General features: G+C 39.4%; 2 protein-coding genes across 4 annotated transcripts in view; both read left to right on the plus strand.

Annotated features, from left to right (window-relative positions):
• Positions 1–22583, plus strand: part of SCYL2 (SCY1 like pseudokinase 2) — a 53730-nt gene that overhangs the window by 25727 nt on the left and 5420 nt on the right. For 2 of the 3 annotated variants that reach the window (XM_084876386.1, XM_084876387.1), the window contains 6 exons: positions 8216–8329; positions 10984–11116; positions 13198–13316; positions 19065–19165; positions 20955–21021; positions 21159–21251. In XM_084876386.1, the coding sequence (XP_084732512.1) occupies positions 8216–8329; positions 10984–11116; positions 13198–13316; positions 19065–19165; positions 20955–21021; positions 21159–21251 (627 nt within the window). The remainder of the gene's footprint in view (positions 1–8215; positions 8330–10983; positions 11117–13197; positions 13317–19064; positions 19166–20954; positions 21022–21158; positions 21252–22583) is intronic. The other variant, XM_084876388.1, reaches the window with a different exon arrangement.
• LOC311618786 (actin-like protein 7B) lies at positions 1107–4238 on the plus strand. Its single transcript, XM_084876400.1, has one exon. It carries the CDS (start codon positions 1931–1933, stop codon positions 3182–3184), a length of 1254 nt encoding a protein of 417 aa, XP_084732526.1. The 5' UTR covers positions 1107–1930; the 3' UTR covers positions 3185–4238.

Consider the following 22583-nt stretch of genomic DNA (forward strand, 5'->3'; position numbering starts at 1 on the left):
ATTTCTTTGTCACCGAAGTCCTCATAGATTCGGTTTCTGTTGGGTTTGGGGGCATTTTGGTATGGAGGGCCTTATGGGAAACTAGTGAATTTGTCCATTTTGGGTGATAGACCATCTTTCTTTCTTTTGGCAGAAATGAGAAGTTCCTCTTTCTCCTTCACTCTCCACATCTAATCCAGTCCTCTAATGTAAATGCAGTGCTTGAGGCTAGAGATGGCACAGGAGCTAACCAACCAGTTAAATTAGATTCTACCTTCTAACTTTTCTAGAATCTGCCCCTGCTCTCTTCCACACTATCACAGCCCTACTTTAGAATGCCTTTGAGTCTTATAAGAATTTCTTCAATTCTCCTTTCAGGTCTTAGAGTTTTGCCACTTTATATTACAGCTATACACAGATCTTTCTAAAATTGTTCTAGAAGTCAAATCTGAGCACTTCTCTGCTTAGAGTACTTATGGTTTTCCAGCTGTCTTCAATTCAATCCAAGCTCCTATTCCTAGCATGTGAGCCCTCCCTGGGTAGCTCCATGACATTCCAGCTTCATCCATTTTTTTTACTTTTCTTATATTTTATTGATTTTTTTACAGAAAGGAAGAGAGAGGAATAGAGAGTCAGAAACATCGATGCGAGAGAATCATTGATCAGCTCCCTCCTGCACACTCCCTATTGGAAATGTGCCTGCAACCAAGGTACATGCCCTTGACCAGAATTGAACCTGGGACCTTTCAGTCGGCAGACCAACCCTCTATCCACTGAGCCAAACCAATCAGGGCTCATCCATTTTTCTAAACACCTTAACTATAGCTGGGACCGGTTTGGCTCAGTGGATAGAGCGTCAGCCTGCAGACTGAAAGGTCCTGGGTTCGATTCCGGTCAAGGGCATGTACCTTGGTTGCGGGCACGTCCCCAGTAGGGGGTGTGCAAGAGGCAGCTGACCGATGATTCTCTCTCATCGATGTTTCTAACTCTCTATCCCTCCCTCTTCCTCTCTGTGAAAAATCAATAAAATAAAAAAAATATTTAAAAAAAAAATAAACACCTTAACTATAAGTAGTTCCCCACCATGCCCTCCTTGAGCCTTTGCTCAGGCTGTATGGTCTACAGATATCCACATATCTTTGAGAACTTGACTTGAGCATCACCACTCTGGGAACCTTCTGACTCCCTATGTCCAATGAATGCTCCCTTCTTTGTGCATCTCTGTTCTCCCAATGGACTTTCATCTGTAAAATCCCTGCATCAATTCCATCTTCTTCCCACCGAGGCTGGGCTCTGGTTGTGACTGGGTTCCTACCTATCACTGGCAGGCTGTACTGGGCTGGATCCACCACAAAGCCCAGTAAATGTTGAAGGAATGAAAGTACTGTTGGGGCCATCATACTCTGTAGCGAGACCTGGTGCATTGGAGTTAGATGAACTTGAGTTAAACTAAAAACACTCCAAGACCTGTGTGCTCATGGGCAAGTCATTGGAATTCTGAACCTCAATTTCCTCAGCTCTGTCTACCTCTCAGGATTCTCTGAAGTAACATGTGAGGTTCCTGGTACAGTGCCTGGCTTACTATAAGGGGTCAAATATGTATCACTCTGGCAGCCAAGAAGCAGAGAAGGAAAAGGTGTCCAGTTAGTGAGCAGGGGGTCAGGAGTGGGCTGTAAGGGGGTAGGAATACAAATCTCTGAGACCCCAGTGTGCTTGGGTTCCTAAAACCATGCTGGTCACCTGCTTGTTGTGAGCAAAGTCAAGTTAGGGGGATGGGAGTGAGGTTGACAGATCACAGGTGCCAAGGCCAAGCCAACCCCTGGCTGCTGGAATGGACCAGCACCCAGTGACATCACAATCCTGAGTAGTTGCTCTGGCAATGCTGGAGGGGGAGCATTTCTCTCCATGGAGCTCTAGGATGTGGATGTGAGAAAGTGAGCAAGGAAGGCAGATGACTACGAGGAACAACCTGAGCTCCATGCCCACGGGCACGGCTCATGGTGACAATGGAGTGGCAGGAACGCTGTCAGCTCCTGATGCTGGCATTCGGGACACAAGTTCAGCCACTCAGCTGAAGATGAAGCCCAAGAATGTGCACAAGATTAAGGCACTCATCGTCGACCTGGGCTCGCAGTACTGTAAGTGTGGCTATGCAGGAGACCCAAGGCCCACCTACTTCATCTCCTCCACAGTGGGCAAGCCCTGTGAGGCCGCTGATGTGGGCGATGCCCGCAAGGAGATGTATGTGGGCCACGAGCTGCTCAACGTTGAGGCACCCCTGAAGCTGGTTAACCCTCTAAAACACGGCATGGTGGTGGACTGGGACTGCGTCCAGAGCATCTGGGAGTACATCTTCCACAAGGCCATGAAGATTCTCCCCGAGGAGCACGCCGTGCTGGTCTCCGACCCCCCGCTCAGCCCCAGCAGCAACCGGGAGAAGTATGCGGAGCTCCTGTTTGAGACCTTTGGCATCCCCGCCATGCATGTGACATCCCAGTCACTGCTGTCCATCTACTCCTACGGCAAGACCACCGGGCTGGTGGTGGAGAGCGGGCACGGTGTCTCAAATGTGGTCCCCATCTCAGAAGGCAGCGTGCTGCCAGGCCTGACTGGCACTGTTGACTATGCCGGGAGCGACCTCACCAACTACCTGCTGCAGCTGCTCATCAAGGCCGGCCACAAGTTCACCAAAGACGACCACCTGTACATCCTTGACCACATTAAGAAGATGTGCTGCTACTCGGCTTTCCAGCCTGAGGAGGAGCTTGGCCTGGACCTGGAGGATCTGCGCGTGGACTACGAGCTCCCAGATGGCAAGGTCATCACCATTGGCCATGAGCGCTTCCAGTGCGCCGAGATGCTCTTCAATCCCACCCTGGTGGGAAGCAGCCAGCCCGGGCTCCCTGCACTCACAGCCACTTGCCTGGGCCACTGCCAGGAGGCGGGCTTCAAGGAGGAGATGGTTGCAAATGTGCTGCTGTGTGGTGGCTGCACCATGCTGGAGGGCTTCCCTGAGCGCTTCCAGAGGGAGCTGAGCCTCTTGTGCCCTGGGGACAGCCCCGTAGTGGCTGCAGCTTCTGGGAGGAAGACCTCCGTGTGGACTGGTGGCTCCATCCTGGCCTCCCTGCAGGCCTTCCAGCAGCTCTGGGTCAGCAAGGAAGAGTTTGAGGAGAAGGGCAGTACAGCCATCCACACCAAGTGCTGAGTGGAAGCCGACAGGCCAGGCCTCGTGGGCAGGTGACCTCTACCTTTACAGAATTTCACATAAAATTTTAACACAATGGCTCTTGTCTAGTCCGGATTTCTTGCTTTCGTCTGATAGCAGAAGGTTGTGGGGAGTTGGGTTTAGAGGTACCAGTACCTTTTGCTCTGCTGCATCGGGAGCAGCAGGGGTGGGGAGTAGGTGGGAGGGGCTCCCCTTACTGGCCCCTCCCCTCCAGCAGGTGACCAGAGTTTGACTTCTTGTTCCATTAGCTCCTCAGGGTTCAAAACCCAATTCAGCAGACACATTGCTAGCTCGTCCATGGATCAAGGGGGAAATGAAGGCTCAGATTAAGGTGTCACGTAGTTAAGTGCTGGGGGGACACTCAAAACCAGGTAGTATCTGACTTCCATCTCCTGTTTCTGGTAGATGTGTGTCTGCCCGTAGGTTCATCATTGCTTGATTGCCCTGCTCCCTCACTAACCTCCCCTCACTGTCTGCCACCTTCAGAGGCGCAGCCCACAGGTGTGTCTCTCCTGAGCATGAGGGGCCTTTTCTATCCATCCGCCTTTCCAATTCAGCCAAAATTGCAACTTTTTTTGCAGTCACAAAGTAGAGCCACTGGATCCAGAGGATGTTGGAGGAACCAGATGGTCCCTTGGAAATCATGTGGTTCTCTCCCTCATGTAGAGGTGGGGACACTGAAGACCAGGAGGGAGGGTTCCATGTCAGTGGATGAGTCCAGGTCTTCTGACCCAGGTCATGATTATTTCCTGAAGGGCAAATGTGGTTGCTTTAGTTTGGGCTGCTAGAACAAAATACCACAGGCCAGGTGGCTTATAAACAATAGAACTTTATTTCTTACAGTTCTGGAGACAAAATCTAAGATTAGGGTGGCAGCAGCACCAGGTTTTAATGAAGGCCCTCTTCTGGGTTGCCAACTCTGCTGACCTCTTGCTGAGTTCTCACATCATGGAAGTGGTCTTTTAACTAATTTAAAGAATCAATTTACAAATACCTGTATTAGTGAAGCAAAATGAGTCATTGCTTTTACTTATCAGAAATGTACTATTCTGGAAGGTTTGATTGATTATAGTTTAGATTATTATATACTTTCTTCCTACATGAATATTTTACATGTAAATGAAAATGTCAAATATGTATGTGCCTTTTTCTTATGAAAATACCAAGTAATTCTTCCCATACTCATAATTTTCTTTCATGCTTGGTAAATTTTCTGTTCAGAAATGTTCCTTCTGCATTGAAGCTAATTTGTGTAGCAGGTAGGTAGAAAAGCAAACAGTAATTTAGTGTAATCATTCCTAATTTACTTTGCTTTTGTGTCACAAAAGTGATGTTAAAACATCATGCACTTTGCCAAACTTAGTTTTATAGTTTTGCTATTAAAATTTGATTCTATGGCTGGCTACATGGGAAGAAATTTTGGATTACTATTAAAGGTATAGTTTTTTGTTTTTGTTTTTTTTACTTTGAAAAATATATACTTAACTAGGGCTCCTCCGAAATTCATGCACTTTGGGGGATGGGGGTGAGGAAGATGTCCCTCAGTCCAGACTGTGCCCTCTTGCAGTCCGAGAGCCCTCAGGGGATGTCTGACTGATGGCTTAGGCCCGCTCAGCCAGGGAGTGGGTCTAAGCTGTCAGTTGGACATCCTTAGTCCTACTGTGGAGCCAGAAGAGGCTCCTGACACTGCCACTGCTCTCACCAGTCATGAGCCTGGTTTCTGGCTGAGCGGCGCTTCCTCTTTGGGAGTGCACTGACCACCGGGGCAGCTCCTGCATTGAGTGGGATCAGGCTATAACTGGCTCTCCAACATTCTCTGAGGAGTCCTGGATTGTGAGTGCACAGGCCAGGCTAAGGGACCCCACCGGTGCACAATTAGGGACCTGGAGGGATACGGGAGGTTGGTCAGCCAGGGAGGGACCATGGGAGGGCTCCAACTTTGTGTCTGGCCCATCTCACTCAGTCCAGATCGGTGGGACCCCAGCAGCAAGCTAACCTACCAGTTGGAGTGTCTGCCCTTGGTGGTCAGTGCATGTCATAGCGACTGGTTGACTGTCCCCTGGTGGTCAGTGCACATCATAACAATTGTTGACCGGTCAACTGTCTCCCCTTGGTGGTCAGTGCCCATTATAGTGAGTGATTGAGCAGTCTTAGCATATCATTAGCATATTACCCTTTGGTTGGTTGAACAGATGACTGGATGACCAGACACTTAGTATATTAGGATTTTATTATATAGGATATTAAGAACATTCTACTATAAAAATGGTTCCAAAAGTTTTTCATTTCATTGCTAAATATTGATAATATATAAATATAAAAATTCAGTATAGATTATAGTAAAGAAAAACAGAATTTTAATTTTTAAAAGTTATTGACCATAGTTTTCTTTTCCTTAATGTGAGCCTAATATCACATGTATAAGGTCACTTTTTTTTTTTTTTACTAATTTCAATTCTTTTCTGCTAAATTCTTTTGTTTAATGTTGTGAAGTTAAGTTAAAAATTTTATTTTTATAAGGGCATGCTTTCTAAAAGGCAGGGATATGTTGCCTTTGTCCAAATGACATGGGTTATTGGAAAGGGTACTTCTACTTTTTAGCCCTTTCCAAAGGAGTTGTCACTTAAAGCTTCTTGAAACATTCCCACAGGCTCTGTGTAGCCAACCTGGTTTTATATTCAGTGAGATTAGGAAGGAGAGGAAAAGTTAAGTGACCTAAAAAGGCCATTTTTTTCTTAATAAGGGTTTAGTTTTGCCAATAGGTATCAGCCAGTATTTTATTGAGATATTTAAACCACCATGTATGATATTCAATACTAATGGCCCGGTACATGAAATTCATGCACAGGTAGGGTCTCTAGGCCTGGCCGGCTATCAGGGCTGTTCTGTGGAGTGACGGGTGGAGCAATCTGGCCGCCTGCTTGCCAGTCCCGCCCCCAGCCCCCAGTCACCTCCCTCTGCAGAGTGACTGGCAGGGTGACTGGGTCCCCCTCCCCTGCTGGCATCAACCTTGGCTGGCTTGGGACCTCCTGGCTGCAGGCAGCTCCTGTGTTGAGCGTCTGCTCCCTGGTGGTCAGTGGTGTCATAGTGACCTATCATTCTGCTGTTCCGTCGATTTGCATATTGGGCTTTTATTATATAGGATAAGTGTTTAGTCACCAGTCCAATGAACTTGCATCAAACCTTGCTTGGTGAAGAGTCTGATAAAGTTAAAGCCTGTCTAAGCTTTGGGAGATTCCTAGAGCAAGAGCAAGATACAGAAATCTTTTCCTCAAGCTTTATGCAGGTATACGGCTGGAAATTCATTTTTGGAGTGATATTTTTGTAGAAGTTTGATGGTATTTAACAGGCTAGAGAGAGATTAGAAATACATTTGGAAAAGAAGGAGATGGTTAACAAAAGTTAGGGTTCTTAGAGGCATTAATAGAAATCTATCTGTACCAGTTTTCTTACATTATTTACCTTTAAGATTAAACATAGAAGCTATGTTCATTCTTCTCTCCCCACCACCAATTACAGAAAAAGTAAAAATACAAGGCAGAAGTTCCTGAGAATGTGCTATTCTTTGGGTTCTTCATCCTGTCTCCTATGGAGAGAACTCTCCTTTCCTTTTGCTAAGTGACTTAATCATAATTCAAAAGATTTGCCTCTTTGTAACCTATTGCTAGATTATACATCATAGTTCTCTTTCTATCTCCCCTCCCCTTATCAATTAAAGACTGATCTTCCTTAAGAAGGCACCCTTTGGTAACGAGCACAGTTTCTTACTGACTACTCACCCTTGTTAATTGTCTCCCACCTGTGGAAAATGGGTCCTTAAATGTAGCTTGTATTTCTTATCCTCAGGAATGCCACCCATGGAATTATTATAGTTCTGAATGGATATGAACATATAACTCTATTTGCCTTTTGAAAATCTGGGAATAAATTAAGTAAAAATGCTTCCCAGTATTTTGATAACAGATTCTTAGTAGTTAACTTGTTTCTGTCTGCTAATTACAAATGAATGTGTTTAACAGGTATTGTCAAAAACTCCTTCTCTGATACACATTTATACTTCCATTTTCTTTAGTAATCCCTCTGCTATGCTTTGCTACAAGGATCATTCTGGCCCTTCTAAGGTATCTGAGATGTTCTTCAGCCAGTTGGTTCTCAGCCATTTTGGTTCTTTTCCTTATCTCACTTAGTCCACTTATCCTCAGTCATCCTCCTTTTTCCTATTATCCTCAGACTTCCCAGTTCCAATTATTTACTCTGTGTCAAGGCATTAGTTAACAAGAATGTTTTAAATAACTTTTACTTGTTTCTGTGAGTTATACTTGCTAATGTTTCAGAATTTAAAAGTATTATACTTAAAAACATAAAGAAAATTGAAATCCTCTCCCAGAGAGCCTGCAGTTAACATTTCTAGGTATCCTTCCAGGCTTTTATCCTAAGCCTAGAGACAGACACATGTACATATACCTTTTAAAAATTGGGGCTATATAATAGTGTCTTATTGCATTTTCTCCCCAATATTATTAAACAGTGTTTTAAAATATATTTTAAAAAATGTTTATATTACATTCTATCATATGGATATATGTAGCAGCTAAGAAATTCCTTATTTAAGAGTAATAGTTTTTCATAACTTTTATTTTTAATTTCCCGTCTTTGTGAAAGATAGCAAAACTTAGGTATTCCCAAGTTTCCTATTTTTAAAAATAAATTAAGAATTCTATTATTAGGGAAAGAAATTAGGAATGAGACCAGGGGATTGTGGTATTCTATGCTAGTTTTAGGACCTAGTATAGTTTTGAGTAAGGTCTTCTGAGCCTGTTTCCTCATCTGTAAAATTGAAAACTGAAAATAACTATTATTTCAAGTAGTTATTGAAAGGACAAAACGATATAATGTACATAAAAGTTTTTCAAACTATGTGTCAAATTAGCCATGCAAATGCAAAATATTTTTTAATATGTGAGAAAAAAGATGAGTCCTTAAGACTGATCCAATTAATTTTCTTAATAGGAGCTCTGTCTAAACATCATTCCAACCTTTGCAAATCTTATAGACTACCCATCTATGAAAAATGCTTTGATACCAAGAATTAAAAATGCATGTCTACAAACATCTTCCCTTGCTGTAAGTAATTGCATATTAATTTTTTATTTTTTCTCATTTGTTTAAATAAGTTTATTGTTTAATGACCCTTTTATAGAGTGTTCATGTATTTTGTCTTGGCTATAGGTAACTACTAAAGTACTATAAAAGTGAGCAATATCTATAGTTTTCCTTGATATATAATTTTACAGTAGTACATTCCTGACCTTATTCATTATCCCTTAATTTTGAGTGCTTTAATAGAAAATTTGAGTATTTTTTTTCTTAATAATTTTCTGGTTTAATTCACTATTTTGATGGTAGTTTTAAAGTAATCATGAGATTTTAACTTGGTGTATAAACCTAAGCATTTTTAAATGACTTCCTTTTATAAACTGCCTTTATTTTTAGTCATCTACTCTAAATATTTTTATCCCTCACTTATTTGCTTACTTTCAAAAAAGTAAAGGGAACAATAAAAAATAAATTAATAAGAGTATCAATGGGGAAAATAGTTGTGCTAAAAAGTTTAGAGTAAGGGTAGTTGTCTCCTTCAATAGAGAATTTTAATACTGTTATTTGATAGTCAGGGTGGTAGGATAAATAACAAAGTTTTTATGATCTCATATTGGGGGCAATAAATGTGCCCAACCTTTTCTATAACTGATCATAAGAATTATCCATATTTCTTTATAGAAGTAGCATTGAATACTCTTTTCACTGCAAATACCAGCTTTAGAAAAACAGAGAGAAATGCCCTTCTTTCACCTGATCACTTCTTACTTTGATATTTAATAATGGGCATAGCATTAAACTTGCATTTAGCAAAGATAGTTCTTTGGAGATCTCATCAATTTTTTGGGGGGTGTGTGTGAAATATGAATTTAAATAAAAGTAAATATTTGTAGCTTAATAGATTTATAGGCAAAAGAAGTTTAAATTATATACTCTTATCTTACAACCATCTAATCCATTTTAGTTCATGTTTTATTATTATTTTTTTGTTTTTCTTTTTGGTAGAAAGACTCTGAAATGGGACACAACACTAAAGTGGGAAAAAATATAATTGTTTACTGAAATGAACTTGTATGAAATGAAGTGAAAAAACAGTTCTTATTCTGACTCTGCTACTAATTATCCTTGTACTCTTAGGCAAGTCACTGTACCTCTCTGAGTGTCTGTCTTCATCAACATTAAAAGGATTTGAAATGCAGTCCATTTCTCTGAAATTTTCTAATTTTAAGATTAAAATTTCAAACTACATAGTAGTAATATATAGCTTAAAACTCAGTTTTCAAAATGCCCTTTTAAAAATCATATAGATTTTATGGTGGCATACATTTTGTCAAAATAGATATTTTAGATGAGTCCTAAGGTGGGAAGCATGGGTACTTAAATAATCTGTAATGCTCAGGGATGTTTATATCCCCTTTAAAGATGCCAACTGAGCCCTTAAAGGCTTGTTGTTTGTAGGGAATTATAATGAATGGATTTAGAACAGTAACTGAATGGACTTGCATTTTATAGATTACATTCAATGCTCTTACCTTCACAGTGGCAAATGTGAATTCTTGAATTGCATTCATAGACTTAGACCTCTAAGGTTTAAATATGCTAGGAAATTCCTGAAACATGAATCATGAGTTAAAGTTATATTTTAATACAGTTCCCTGAAAATAAAGAAGAAAAAAATTCTATGCAAAGATAGATAAAATGTTCCAAGAGCTCTGTTTCTTCATGACTCACATGACTAATATTTTATATATCGTGAAAGAAAATAACAGTAAACTTTTTTTAGTTCATATATCTTTGTGTATATTTATATACATACATACATACATATATAACAAATGCAGCGGTTCCTGTTATTAAAGTAAGAGCATGTTTAGCCTTCAGATATAATTTTGAATTTATAAATTCCCTTTTGTTTGGGTTTCAGAAAACAATTACATATTATTTTTCAGAAAAATATTTTCATCTTTCTTGCAGAAAGTGTTTTTTAAACTAAACCGTTTTCTGCTTTTCTTAGTTTACTTTTTAAAAAAAGAATAAATGGTGTTTTATTAATAAGATCCTGGTTCAAAGTATTCTGTCTTTATAAATTTCAGCTAAAAAAATAGAGTATGAAATATTTACCAAAATAATCAAATGAGTGATAGAATTTCTATAAAAGAGTTCCTAAATATCAGGTTTTAATAGCTGTATTAAAGATATATTTAGAAACAATTTTATGTAGGACAATTATGGATTCTCTTTGCATGTTGATAAAATATTTAAAGAATGAATTAAACCTGAGTTATAGAAAAATACTGGAAGCCCAGTAAAATTGATTACTTGGTGGGAGAATGTAATCCTTTTTATAACTCAGATGCCCCAAAGAAATGTTCTTAGTACAGTAAATACATAGCAAAGCTTCTTCAGTCCTAATCACTTTACTTAAAGTGAAACAAAACTGAAGTCATTCTATACCTTAAGCTAACTATCCTTGTAAAGTCATCATAAATTTTTTTTCTGAAACAAGTCAGGGGAGTTAGTAAATATGTGAATTTCTTGTATTAATAAAGGATGAGAGCGTTTAAACCTACTTTCATTCTTGAATTATTTTTAACATGCCTGTATGAAGATTAAATACTTAAATATTTTGTTCTATATTACAAAGACTTTAAATGACTAATTCAATTTACCTCTTTTAATAGGTTCGTGTAAATTCATTAGTATGCTTAGGAAAGATTTTGGAATACTTGGATAAGTGGTTTGTACTTGATGATATCCTGCCCTTCTTACAACAAATTCCATCCAAGGAACCTGCAGTCCTCATGGGGATTTTAGGTAGCTGAAAACTTTGTCATTTGATACTACTTTATCATTTTACAGTCATGCAAATACATTTTTCACTCTATAGAACCATTGTACTCTACTTTCACATATATAGCGTTCAGTAATTGGAGAATGATGGGATAAATGCCATGATATAACTTTTCTTTGTGTTAATTTTAGCAAAAGCAGTAGAACCTTGACATTTAAAAAGGAATAAGACATTTGGGAATTCTAGCTTCACAAATACCATGATAGCACATAGTTTGCCCTGTAAAATGGTACCAAAAAGAGAGGCAAAAAAAGCTACTTGAAATACTGATACTAGTCTTAATGGTAATTCCTAAGGTTTATTTGGTACCCAGCTTGTAAGAGGCTCTACGCTAAGTATTTTATCTGCATTATCTTATTATGTACTCTCCAAAATCCAATGAGATATAGATATTATTATTTCTGTTTTAAAATAGTAAACTGAGGCTCAGAAGTGAAGTAAGTTCTTAAAGAATACACAATTGATAAGTGATGGAACTGGTTTGGTTTTTTGTTTGTTTGTTTGTTTGTTTTAAATTCTTTCCCAAGGATATTTTTTCCATTGATATTTAGAGAGTGTAGAAGGAAGGGAGAAGGGCGGGGGGGAGAGAAGAACATCTGTGGGGAAAGAGACTTCAGTGGGTTGCCTCCAGCACAGGCCCTGACCAGGGCTGGGAATTGAACTTGGAACCCAGGTACATGTCTTTGACTGGGAATCCAACCCGTGAACCTTCAGTGCTCCAGATGATGCTCTAATCACTGAGCAATACCAGCCAGGGTTGGTTTTTAATTTAGATATGTTTAAATCTTAAGCCCTATGTTTCTCTGCTAAGTGATGTGCTGATAAAGCATATTAGCCTTATGGCACATTTTGTATCAGCATAATTAGATTGTTATGTCAAGAACTCTGAAATTGTTTATGAACAGTTAAAGCTATGAGTGTCCAATCTGGAAATGTTGGAGGTCTACTCTACTAAGTGAAACAGACATAATTATGGAATCACAAAAACAAAAGTTCACTTGTTACTAAATTTGAAGTTCTTCATTAATTTTGAAGAAAAACTATATTACTCAGCCATGTATTTTTAACATCTATTACAGTGGTCTATAGAAAGTCCTCAGTAAATATTTGCAGGAATGGTCAGCAAGTGATTTATTGTGGACTTCTGGAAACGTGGCACTTTTGGGATATGCTATGAAATATGCGAGCTCAAAGAAATTAGTTTTCTTGAGAAGGTGTTTGGTATAGTGGAAAGAGCCCTAGTCCCAATCTGTTCATCTATCAAATGAGGATGAAAATAACATCATTATAAGTGGAGTCTTGTGAGAAAACTGAAGAGAAAGTAATTAGTATAGTGCCCAACAAATAAGCATTCAGTACGTTCACAATAAAGTTGCTTTCAGTATATAAGTAAAGTGTACATTAACAGAATAATAGGAGATGGTGTGCTACTCAGTTTTGGATTCTATGCAAAATGCTTACAACACAAAAACATGTAAAGAACGAGGAGTAAATGTGCTCTTTGATTAAATGCAGGGTTTGTGGAATAGGTGTAACCAGTAGTCTTGAAGGTCCAGTAAATTGATGCGATAATACAGGAGTGTTGTATGGAGATGAATTAAATTATTAAGATTAAAGCATGTTGAGTGTTACTAGTTTAAGATGAATAAATATATAGGAGCTCTACCCATACACTTTGAAGTAGATGTCTCTACTTGAGTGAGAGGTCTGAATGTTTTCAGGGTAGAGGGCATTCTGTAATCTTCCTGCTGCACTGTAAGAACTGTACCTAGTTCTCATAGGCTTTTAATGTTATGCTATTATTACATTGCTCTTAAACCAAAGAATACAGGATAAATATGTCCTGGTGTTTAAATCTAAACTGATGACAAAGCTGGAAATCATTCCGTATGCCATATGTGAGAGCATCCTCATCCTAAGCACTGATAAGGAAACATTTGTAGCTAAACTGATTGTCAAGAGATTTCATGTAGATAAGCTGTTTTCATAATTTCTATTAACTTGTGGTATTGAATTATAAAATTTTCTTATTCTTTTCTGTCAGGCATTTACAAATGTACTTTTACTCATAAGAAGTTGGGAATCACCAAAGAGCAGCTGGCTGGAAAAGTATTGCCTCATCTGATTCCTCTGAGTATTGAAAATAATCTTAATCTCAACCAGGTAGGAGGAATTTTGTGCTTCATTCACTTTATTCAGCTTACTGTTTTTTGGCATTAAATATATTACATATTTGTATTGGTAAAACAAGGAAAACTGTCTCACAGAGTTAAGTGAAAGCTTATGGGTTTGAAGTAAGGGGTATGTGAGGTGGAAGGGTGGATTATTGGAGGCTCATTGGGAAATAGTAAATGAGCAGAATGTTGAAAGATGTATAGGATTTGGGGCTACTTTACATTTGGGAAGTAGACATGAACAAATAAATACTAATGTAATGTGCCTGGAATATATAGTCATTATTGCTACATAGCAAGTCACCATAAACTTGATGGTTTAAAACAACAAGCACTTATATCAGTTTCTGTGGGTCAGCCAAACCAGAGCCTGAATTCTCTGCTCAGTTTCTCTTCTACCATCAAAGGCTAGGTCTCACCTGAGGGAGGGCTCGGCTGGTGTAAGGTTCTGCCTCTAAGCTCATTACATGGCTGTTGGCAGGATTCAGTTCCTTTTGGGCTGTTGGACTGAGGGCCTCAGTTGCTAGCTCTCTCTTAGCTGGATGCCACTGTCAATTCCTTGCTTCATGGATCTCTCCAACATGGAAACTTGTTTTATCAAAGCCGGAAAGAGAGAGAATCTGCTAGAAAGATGGAAATTACAGTCTTATAAAGTAATCAAGGGAATGACATTCCATTACCTTGGCCATGCTCTGTTGGTTACAGGCAGATCACAGGTCCTGCCAATGCTCAAGACAGGAGATTGCACAAAGGAATGAGTAGCAGAATGAAATCACAAGGAACCATTCTGCCCTATCTGCCACTTGGAATGAAGAATTTAATTTGAATGAGAGATAACTATACTATAATAGAGGAGTAGTGATATAAGTTAGTCTAGAAAAGTTATGATTTAGATATTCAAACATTGAAGGTATGGTATATGAGCAAAGGAGTAATGTGTTCAGAGTATTATAAAATTGCCTCTCTGCCTACCTTTATCACTGTGGTTATCACAGCTATGTACTTAACATGCCTGACTGTCCTGGAAGGCTGGTTTTTATAGCTTATTCTTCAATATATCTTCAGCAGTTAGTGCAGTGCCAGAAACAAAAATATTTATTGAGAGAAAATTTGAGGTACAGAGTAATGGCGTAGTTTGTTCACCACAGAACTAGTGGTTAATGAAGTATAATGAAAGGAGAAGGATTACTGTTAAACTGAGAGTTCAGAAATAGATAGGCAGGCAAGATTCGGAATTAAGGACTGAAAGTGAATTAGAGCAAAGCTAGGAGTTAAACAAGAGAGGTTTTGGGAAAGTGCTGAGTGAATGGAATTTTGGAATTAGAGAAATGTATGACATGAATCAGACTCCAATTTTCATTGAGGAGGTAGGGTAAGCCTCTGGAAGTTTGTGTTCCTAAATTTTAATTTTGGGCTTTGTTTTATGGCGAAGTGGAGGGTCCTTTTCCCCACTGGTTGCTGGGGGTGTAGTTCTTACAGTATCTTGAGAAAAAATTTTTCTAAGACTTGCTCAGGAGAATGAGTGATTTTTATTTGCCTGGACTTATACCCCTAAGTTTCCAAGGTACCATTTCCCTTAGTCCAGTCTTAGAAGAAATACAGCTGGGGTTTCAGTAAAATTAAAGGCAAAGCCAGTGTCTGGAGTTTCCTTTCCATGTTGGAGCGGGGTCCAGTTCAGCATCAGGCTAGTTTCAGTCCATTAGTCCATTGTGTGTGGGGTGAATGCAAGGGAGCCCCACAAGCCCAGAGTCACATAAGTCCCAAGAGTCCCAAGAGCAGAAGAGAGCAAGCTTCTTTGTCCAGAGAATTAAGTATCCCACATTTTTGCACCCTTGCAGTGGCCACCCCCATTCTGGCCTGCCACCTCTGTCCCTAGGTGTGATTGGTAGCAACCACCTTCGCTAGTCCCCTCAACTTTACTGAGTATGTGTCTGTCTGCTCTTGTTGGACCCCTAGGAGGGTAAAGTTGTAATTTCCAGGTAAAGCTGCCTAAATGACATGCTTGTAATATCTGGCTCCCCACTTTGCTCCTTTCCTATTATTAATAACTAGGTTAATTACAACGGTTTCAGCTTGTTAAGTTTCTTTATATCTTGGATGGCACGGTTGAGATTATGATTGGCCAAAAAGGGACAAAGTGAATGTTGAGGAAGAATAGGATGATCATATGTCCAAGAGTCTTCAACTTTGGACCATTTCTGTTCTTATATTTATGATTTAAAGTATTTAAAATATTCACAAGTGCTTATTTTAGGATATATAATTTCACTTGAAATGTGGTGTTAGATTTGCTCAGCTTTATGGTTGATTTTTTTTAGGGGCCTATTTTCATCAACAGAAATACTTGATTCATATGTTATAGCATTTTACAATTGTTAGTTGTCTAACTTAGAATGCTCGCTTTCATATATATTTTATGGATAGGGTTCCTAATTCAAGACTCTTCTGTCAGTTCTGATGTAAAATAATCTAAGTATATTATGATTATGTGAAAAAGATGAAGTAACTTAGGGAAATATATTTTTAGCATTTGATTGAAAAACAGCAAATTCGTCGAAACCTGTTTGGCTCAGTGGATGGAACCTCGGTCTGCGGGCTGAGGGGTCTCAGGTTCGATTCTGGTCAGGGGCGTGTGCATTGGTTTGGGGCACGTCCCCGGTGGGGGGTGTGCAGGAGGCAGCTGGTCGATGTTTCTCTTTCATTGATGTTTCTGGCTCTCTATCCTTCTCTCTTCCTCTCTGTAAAATATCAATTAAAAAAAAAAGAAAAAGAAAACCAGCAAATTTCATACAGCACAGCAACTAAAACACAATCACAGAGGGAGGGTCCCCCCCCCCCCTCCTTTTTCCTAACCCAAGGACTGATGACATTTTCCTCATTGCGAGACAAGGGACGGAGGGAGAGAGAAATACCAATGTGAGAGAGAGACACATTGACTGGTTGCCTCTTGCATGTGCCCTCACTAGGGTCAAGGAGCGACTGCCACCCACTGAGCCACTCTGGCTGCAGTGAGTGGGTGACTTCTTATGTAAAAGAATATAAAGCAAAATCAGCAAAGGGAGAAGGCAAAGTAGGGGATTGGGGGGGTGGGCAGGGGTACAGGCTCAATTCCAGAGATACCTCCTGCTGGAGTCACACAGGATGCACTTAATTTCCCAGGCAATGAGTTGTGACAATGTGTGTGAAATGTTGCCAACCAGAGAAGCTCATTGGACTCAGTGCCTGGGGATTTTTATTGGGAGCTGATCAATAGCACCCTCTGCCTGTCATGTTCTCAAATTCAGGCTCCCAGAAGAAAAGCAGGTGTTCTGCATGAAATGTATTCTTTGTGCCGTTAGGCACAGTTTGCCACTATCACCAGTTAATGGGGGAACCCGCTAAATTCCCGGACACCAGCCAAGGGCCGACCTCGTAAGCAGGCCTTTCAAGGAGAACAGTCAGGCCTATGTTAATTCTTGCACCAACTACATGCGGCATGGATGACTGCCAGAAACATGTTGAGCAAATTAAGGTGGACATAGAAGAGGATTGAAAGAATAGTCAAAACTAGGTGCTAGAAGCCAAGCTAGTGTTTACTCACAGGGTGTGTGTTGGGGTGTGGGGGGCAGTAAATGACTAGAAGAGAGCAGAAGGAATCTCTGGGGTGCTGCCAATGCTCTGTTTCTTCATATGGCTGCTGGTTAAGTTCAGTTTGTGAATTTTTTGAGATGTGCACTTATATGTATATTTTTCTGTTAGTATGTTATATTTCATTAAAAACTAAAAAACTAATTAGCGAAGAGTCATTCTCAGTAAGGAAACATGCCTTTTGTTACTCTCCTGGTAAGACAAAGGATAAATGGATGGTAGAGCATGGTGAGAGGCAATGCAATGTAGAAAAGAGCTAAGCTTTGGAGACATGGTATGAATTCTACTTAGGCCATATAAGTTACTTTATATCTCTGAGTAAGTTACATGCTTCTTGATGTTAGAGAGGGGAAGTGAGAGAAACATCGATGTGAGAGAGAAATAGGATTGGTTGCCTCCTGTCTTTGCCCTGAAGGGAGATTCAAAGGACCCAAGACCTTTTCAGTGTAGGGGCCAACTCTCCAACCAGCTGAGCCACAACAGCCAGGGCATTTACTTTCTCTCTTGCTGATCTTGAGTTTCCTCATTTATAAAGTAGAAATGTTAGTAACTCAACTTTGAAGGGTTGTGAGGATTAATGAAATAGTGTATGTATAAGCACCTAGCACAAAGATGTAGTTAATGAAATTTGGAGAGGGGAAGGAAGTTTCTAGATTTTTCCTATAGTATATGGTACCTTATATAATAAAAGGGTAATGTGCAAAATGACCAAACAAATTGAACAAACAGCGGAATAACTAGTCACTATGATGTGCACTGACCACCAGGGGGTAGACGCTCAATGCTGCCCCCTGGTGTTCAGTGTGCTCCCACAGGGGGAGTGCCACTCAGCCAGAAGTCAGGCAGATGGCTGGCAAGCTCAGCAGTGGTACAAGAGCCTCCCCTGTCTCCGCTGCAGCGCTAAGGATGTCTGCTATCAGTTGGACATCCCCCGAGGGCTCCCAGACTGCATAGGTCAGGCTGAGGATACCCCCTTGCCCCCCCACCCAGTGCACGAATGTTGTGCACTGGGCCTCTAGTTATTTAAATACATTTTTTAATGATGATCCTGAAGGGGATTATAAGAATTATTTAACCAAAGTTTAACTACTACATTAAGATATAGTATTAGATTTACTTTAAGAACTTTAATTATTTGAAAGTTAGATTATTTATGTTTGTTTAGTATTTTTTTAAAGTATATTTTTATTGATTTGAGAGAAAGGGAGATGGAGAAAGAAACATTAATGATGAGAAAGAATCACTGATTAGCTTCTTTCCTGCACGCTCCCCACTGGGGATCAAGCTTGCCACCCAGGAATGTTCCCTCAACCAAAATTGAACCTGGGACCCTTCAGTCTATAGGCTGACGCTCTAACCACTGAGCCAGATCTGCTAGGGCTACTTAGTATTTTTTTAAAAAAAATATTTTATTGACTTATTACAGGGAGGAAGAGAGAGGGATAGAGAGAGTTAGAAACATCGATGAGAGAGAGTCATCGATCAGCTGCCTCTTGCACACCCCCTACTGGGGATGTACCCGCAACCAAGGTACATGCGCTTGACGGGAATCGAACCCGGGACCTTTCAGTCCGCAGGCCAATGCTCTATCCACTGAGTCAAATCGGTTTCGGCAGTATTTCTAATTTTTTAGAAAACAAGGCTTACTTTGGCCAAACATTTTTATAATAGTCTGAATACACAGTAATATTTTTATGCATTATTAAGCAGATTGCTTCTAGATATGCACAAATTTTGATTATTCTAGAAAAATCAATATTTAATAACTGCTGGGGATGAATTTATATGAGACCCATGCAGTCTGCTGAGGATGAATTTATATGAGACCCATGAATGATAGCTGTTAGACAATCAGGATATAAAATTAATTGAGACATGTTTTCTGGAACTTAAAAGTCTCATCAACTATATACACCACCATACTAAGATATTGTGAAAACTTGCTCTGATATGCTGAATTTAAATACACTTTTTGTGATATCAATACTATGAATAGGCCATATTCTGATGAAAATAGAGGATATTATGTTTATTTGCTGAATTATCTTATTAGATAACATTTGTTGCTAACTTGAAACATTATAACCATATCAACTTCTTGTTATACCAGTTCAATTCGTTCATTTCCGTCATTAAAGAGATGCTTAATAGATTGGAGTCTGAACATAAGACTAAACTGGAACAACTTCACATAATGCAAGAACAGCAGAAGTAAGTAGGTTGCATGTGAATTTTTTGTGGTTAAGTGTGAGATTAAATTTACCTAATGATTAGTTTCTGAAATACGGACTAGGAAAATTGATGGATTTTAGCTTGACTATATGTCAAGCATTAAAAAATAAAATCCCAGCATATTAAATTGAACTGAGTTAAAAATAGATTTTTGTTGAAAATTTAATGTTATTTCTGAGTACAAAAGTATAATAATATGATATAATCTTAGCATTTTCTCTACATAGAGAGAATTCTGTTTCTGAGGAAATCTTGTCAGCATAGCCCGCTGGTGCTGTAAACTCAGGGTGTTGATCATCAAGAGAACCACTTAAACATATTTTTAAATATATTTAACCTTGGTGTTTTAATTTCCCCCTTTCTCTTTCCTCTAACTCCAGAAACATTTGTAGAACGTTCACTTTATGTTCAAAGGAAGAAAGGAAATGTAAAAGTTATGCACCGGAGCAGTGGTCGGCAAACTCATTAGTCAACAGAGCTAAATATCAACAGTACAACGATTGAAATTTCTTTTGAGAGCCAAATTTTTAAAATTTAAACTTCTTCTAATGCCACTTCTTCAAAATAGACTCACCCAGGCTGTGGTATTTTGTGCAAGGGCCACACATAAGGGGCCAAAGAACCACATGTGGCTCCTGAGCTGTGGTTTGCTGACTGCTGCACTAGAGAATGCTAGTTTATTAAAATAAAAATCTTTGCTGTATTCATTGCTCCAGGGGGAAAACACACACACACACACACACACACACAGGGTTTTAGGATATTTGTTAAATTTTGACCATAAGCCAAAGACATCTGACAATCAGTAAAATTGATACCAATTATGAGCAAGGTTCCCAAATAGAAATTCTTTAGCTTCTACCCCAGTGTAAGATGAAGATTTATGTAAGTAAATATACAAGGTGTGTTGTAGAATGATGTGAAATAACCTTGTGTGCTCTAAGTGTTCTGTGATCTTCTATAATAATAAAAGCATAATATGCTATAATAATTAGACTGGATGTTCTTCCGGACGAAGCCAGGGCTGCAAGGGAAGCCCAGGTCCCAGGTGCCAGAGGGAAGCCAGTGCCGGCATTGGGCCTCTAGTATATATATGTATATTTATGATGCTTGATCAATTGACTGTATAAATATAGAAATCCTGAAAAATAATTTTTAAAAATTTGTAACAATTTTTTAATATCTAGCATTTATACTTAAGGTATAAATGAAAATTCTTTTTTTCTTTTATTTTTTTTCTTTATTGATTAAGGTCTTACATATGTGTTCTTATCCTCCCAATACCCCCCCTCCCCCCAACACACACACACACACACACACACACACACACACACACACTCCCTTTTTCTTTTTCCAATATAAATCCTATCTTTTTTTTTCAAGATGTAGATCTGGTCTACATCACAATGATTATAGCATTTATTGTTAGAGTCAAACTTTTCTCATATTACATCTTATCTCTCAGTGTATAAACTGATGGTAAGAACCATGCTTGCCTGGTTTTAATACATTCTGAGTAAATTTTGCTGTAAATCTCAAATATTGAGTTAAAAAAAAGACTTGTATACAAATGTTCATTTGGAGTTTAGGGCAAGCAGACATTACTACTAGTAAATAGTGAAAACTATTTATGACTCTTCTTAAAGAATGAAGTTGCATTTTCAGGGGTTCTAGTAAACTCCATGTAAATGAATTAATTTTAGCATGCATATTTCAAAAACATGCATTTCTTTTTATTACTTTGTCATAATTATCAATTTTCCTACAGGTCTTTGGATATAGGAAATCAAAGGAATATTTCTGAAGAGACAAAAGTTACAAATGTTGGATCTCAGGTATGAAGATATTTAGATTAAGTTTTTGTAAAAGTGCTTCACAGTGTGCTTCATTTGGGGGCTTTTGATCTTTAAGAAGTAAAATCACAATATGTTTTTATGTCAATTAAGCAGTTGACTTTTTTCTGTTTCATCAGATTGACAAAGTTTTTAACAACATTGGAACAGACCTTCTGACTGGTGGTGAATCAGAAAATAAAGAGGATGTGTTACAGAATAAACACAAAAGAGTAACTTTCTTTACTACTGTTCTTTTTATCATATATATATATATATATATATATATATATATATATATCTACACACACACACATACACACACACACACACACATATCTCCTATCTAATAAAAGAGTAATTTGTAAATTGACCATCACTCCCAACACACAAGATGGCCGCCCCCATGTGGTCAAAGATGGCTGCCCCCATGTGGACACAAGATGGTTGCCCCCATGTGGACACAAGATGGCTGCCAAAAGATGGCTGGCAGGGGAGAACAGTGGTGGGTAATCAGGCCAGCAGGGGAGGGCAGTTGGGAGTGATCAGGCTGCAGGGGAGGGCAGTTGGGAGGGACCAAACCTGCAGGGGAGGGCAGTTGGTGATGACCAGGCCGGCAGGAGAGGGCTGTTAGGGACAGCCAGGCTGGCAAGTGAAGGCATTTAGGGATGACCAGGTCAGCAGGGGAGGGCAGTTAGGAGTGACCAGGCCAGCAGGGGATGGCATTTATGGGCAATCGAACTGGCAGGGGAGCAGTTAGGCGTCGATCAGGGGAGTGGGGGTGATCAGGCTGTCAGGCATAAGCAGTTAGGGGCAATCAGGCAGGCAGGCGGGTGAGTGTTTGGGAGTCAGCAATCCTGGATTGTGAGAGGGATGTCCGACTGCCCCTAGTGGGATCGGGCCTAAAGCAGTCGGACATCCCTCGAGGGGTCCCAGATTGGAGAGGATGCAGGCTGGGCTGAGGGACCCCCCCATCACCCATGCACAGGGCCTCTAGTATTTTTTTGTGTGTACACACACACACACACACACACACACACACACACACACACACAGAGTTTCCTGTAAACCGCAGACTTCTGTTGGGAAATAATATTTAGCATCTTAATAAGAAACATTATTTTTATGAAATTTAAAAGTTAACAGTGAAACATGAGCTGACCCACATTGAGAATAAACTGCTTATGATTTTTAGTTGCTTTATTACAGCTTTCCACAGGGTAACATTTCTAGATTGCCTAACTCCTTTGTCTTTTCTGCTGTACTTGGTCAGTGTCACACCCCTTGGTAAATTCTATGTCTTCTTTCTGCTTCTGATTTTGAATACTAAACTATAAAATTATTTCCAATTGAAATATTGGTAGCATCCAATATAAAATACTACTTCAATTTTGAATTTCTGCTGAGGGCAGTTTTCCTCTTCGTTCAACAAATGAGAATATCTATGTGTGTAAAGCCATTGTGGCTTTTCAAAATTGTGTTTATAGTTTAGCAAGATTGAAAAAGAAATGGACAAATGTCAAATTTGATGCAGGCATAGTGAAAGAAGCTGTTTACTTCTTCCT

The sequence above is a fragment of the Pipistrellus hanaki genome (assembly GCF_964339955.1).
Source record: "Pipistrellus hanaki genome assembly, chromosome: 3".
In the NCBI taxonomy this organism is placed as follows: Eukaryota; Metazoa; Chordata; class Mammalia; order Chiroptera; family Vespertilionidae; genus Pipistrellus; species Pipistrellus hanaki.

Excerpts from the sequence above, each read along its gene's own strand:
- LOC311618786 (XM_084876400.1), top strand. The coding sequence starts at position 1,931 with ATGACTACGAGGAACAACCTGAGCTCCATGCCCACGGGCACGGCTCAT.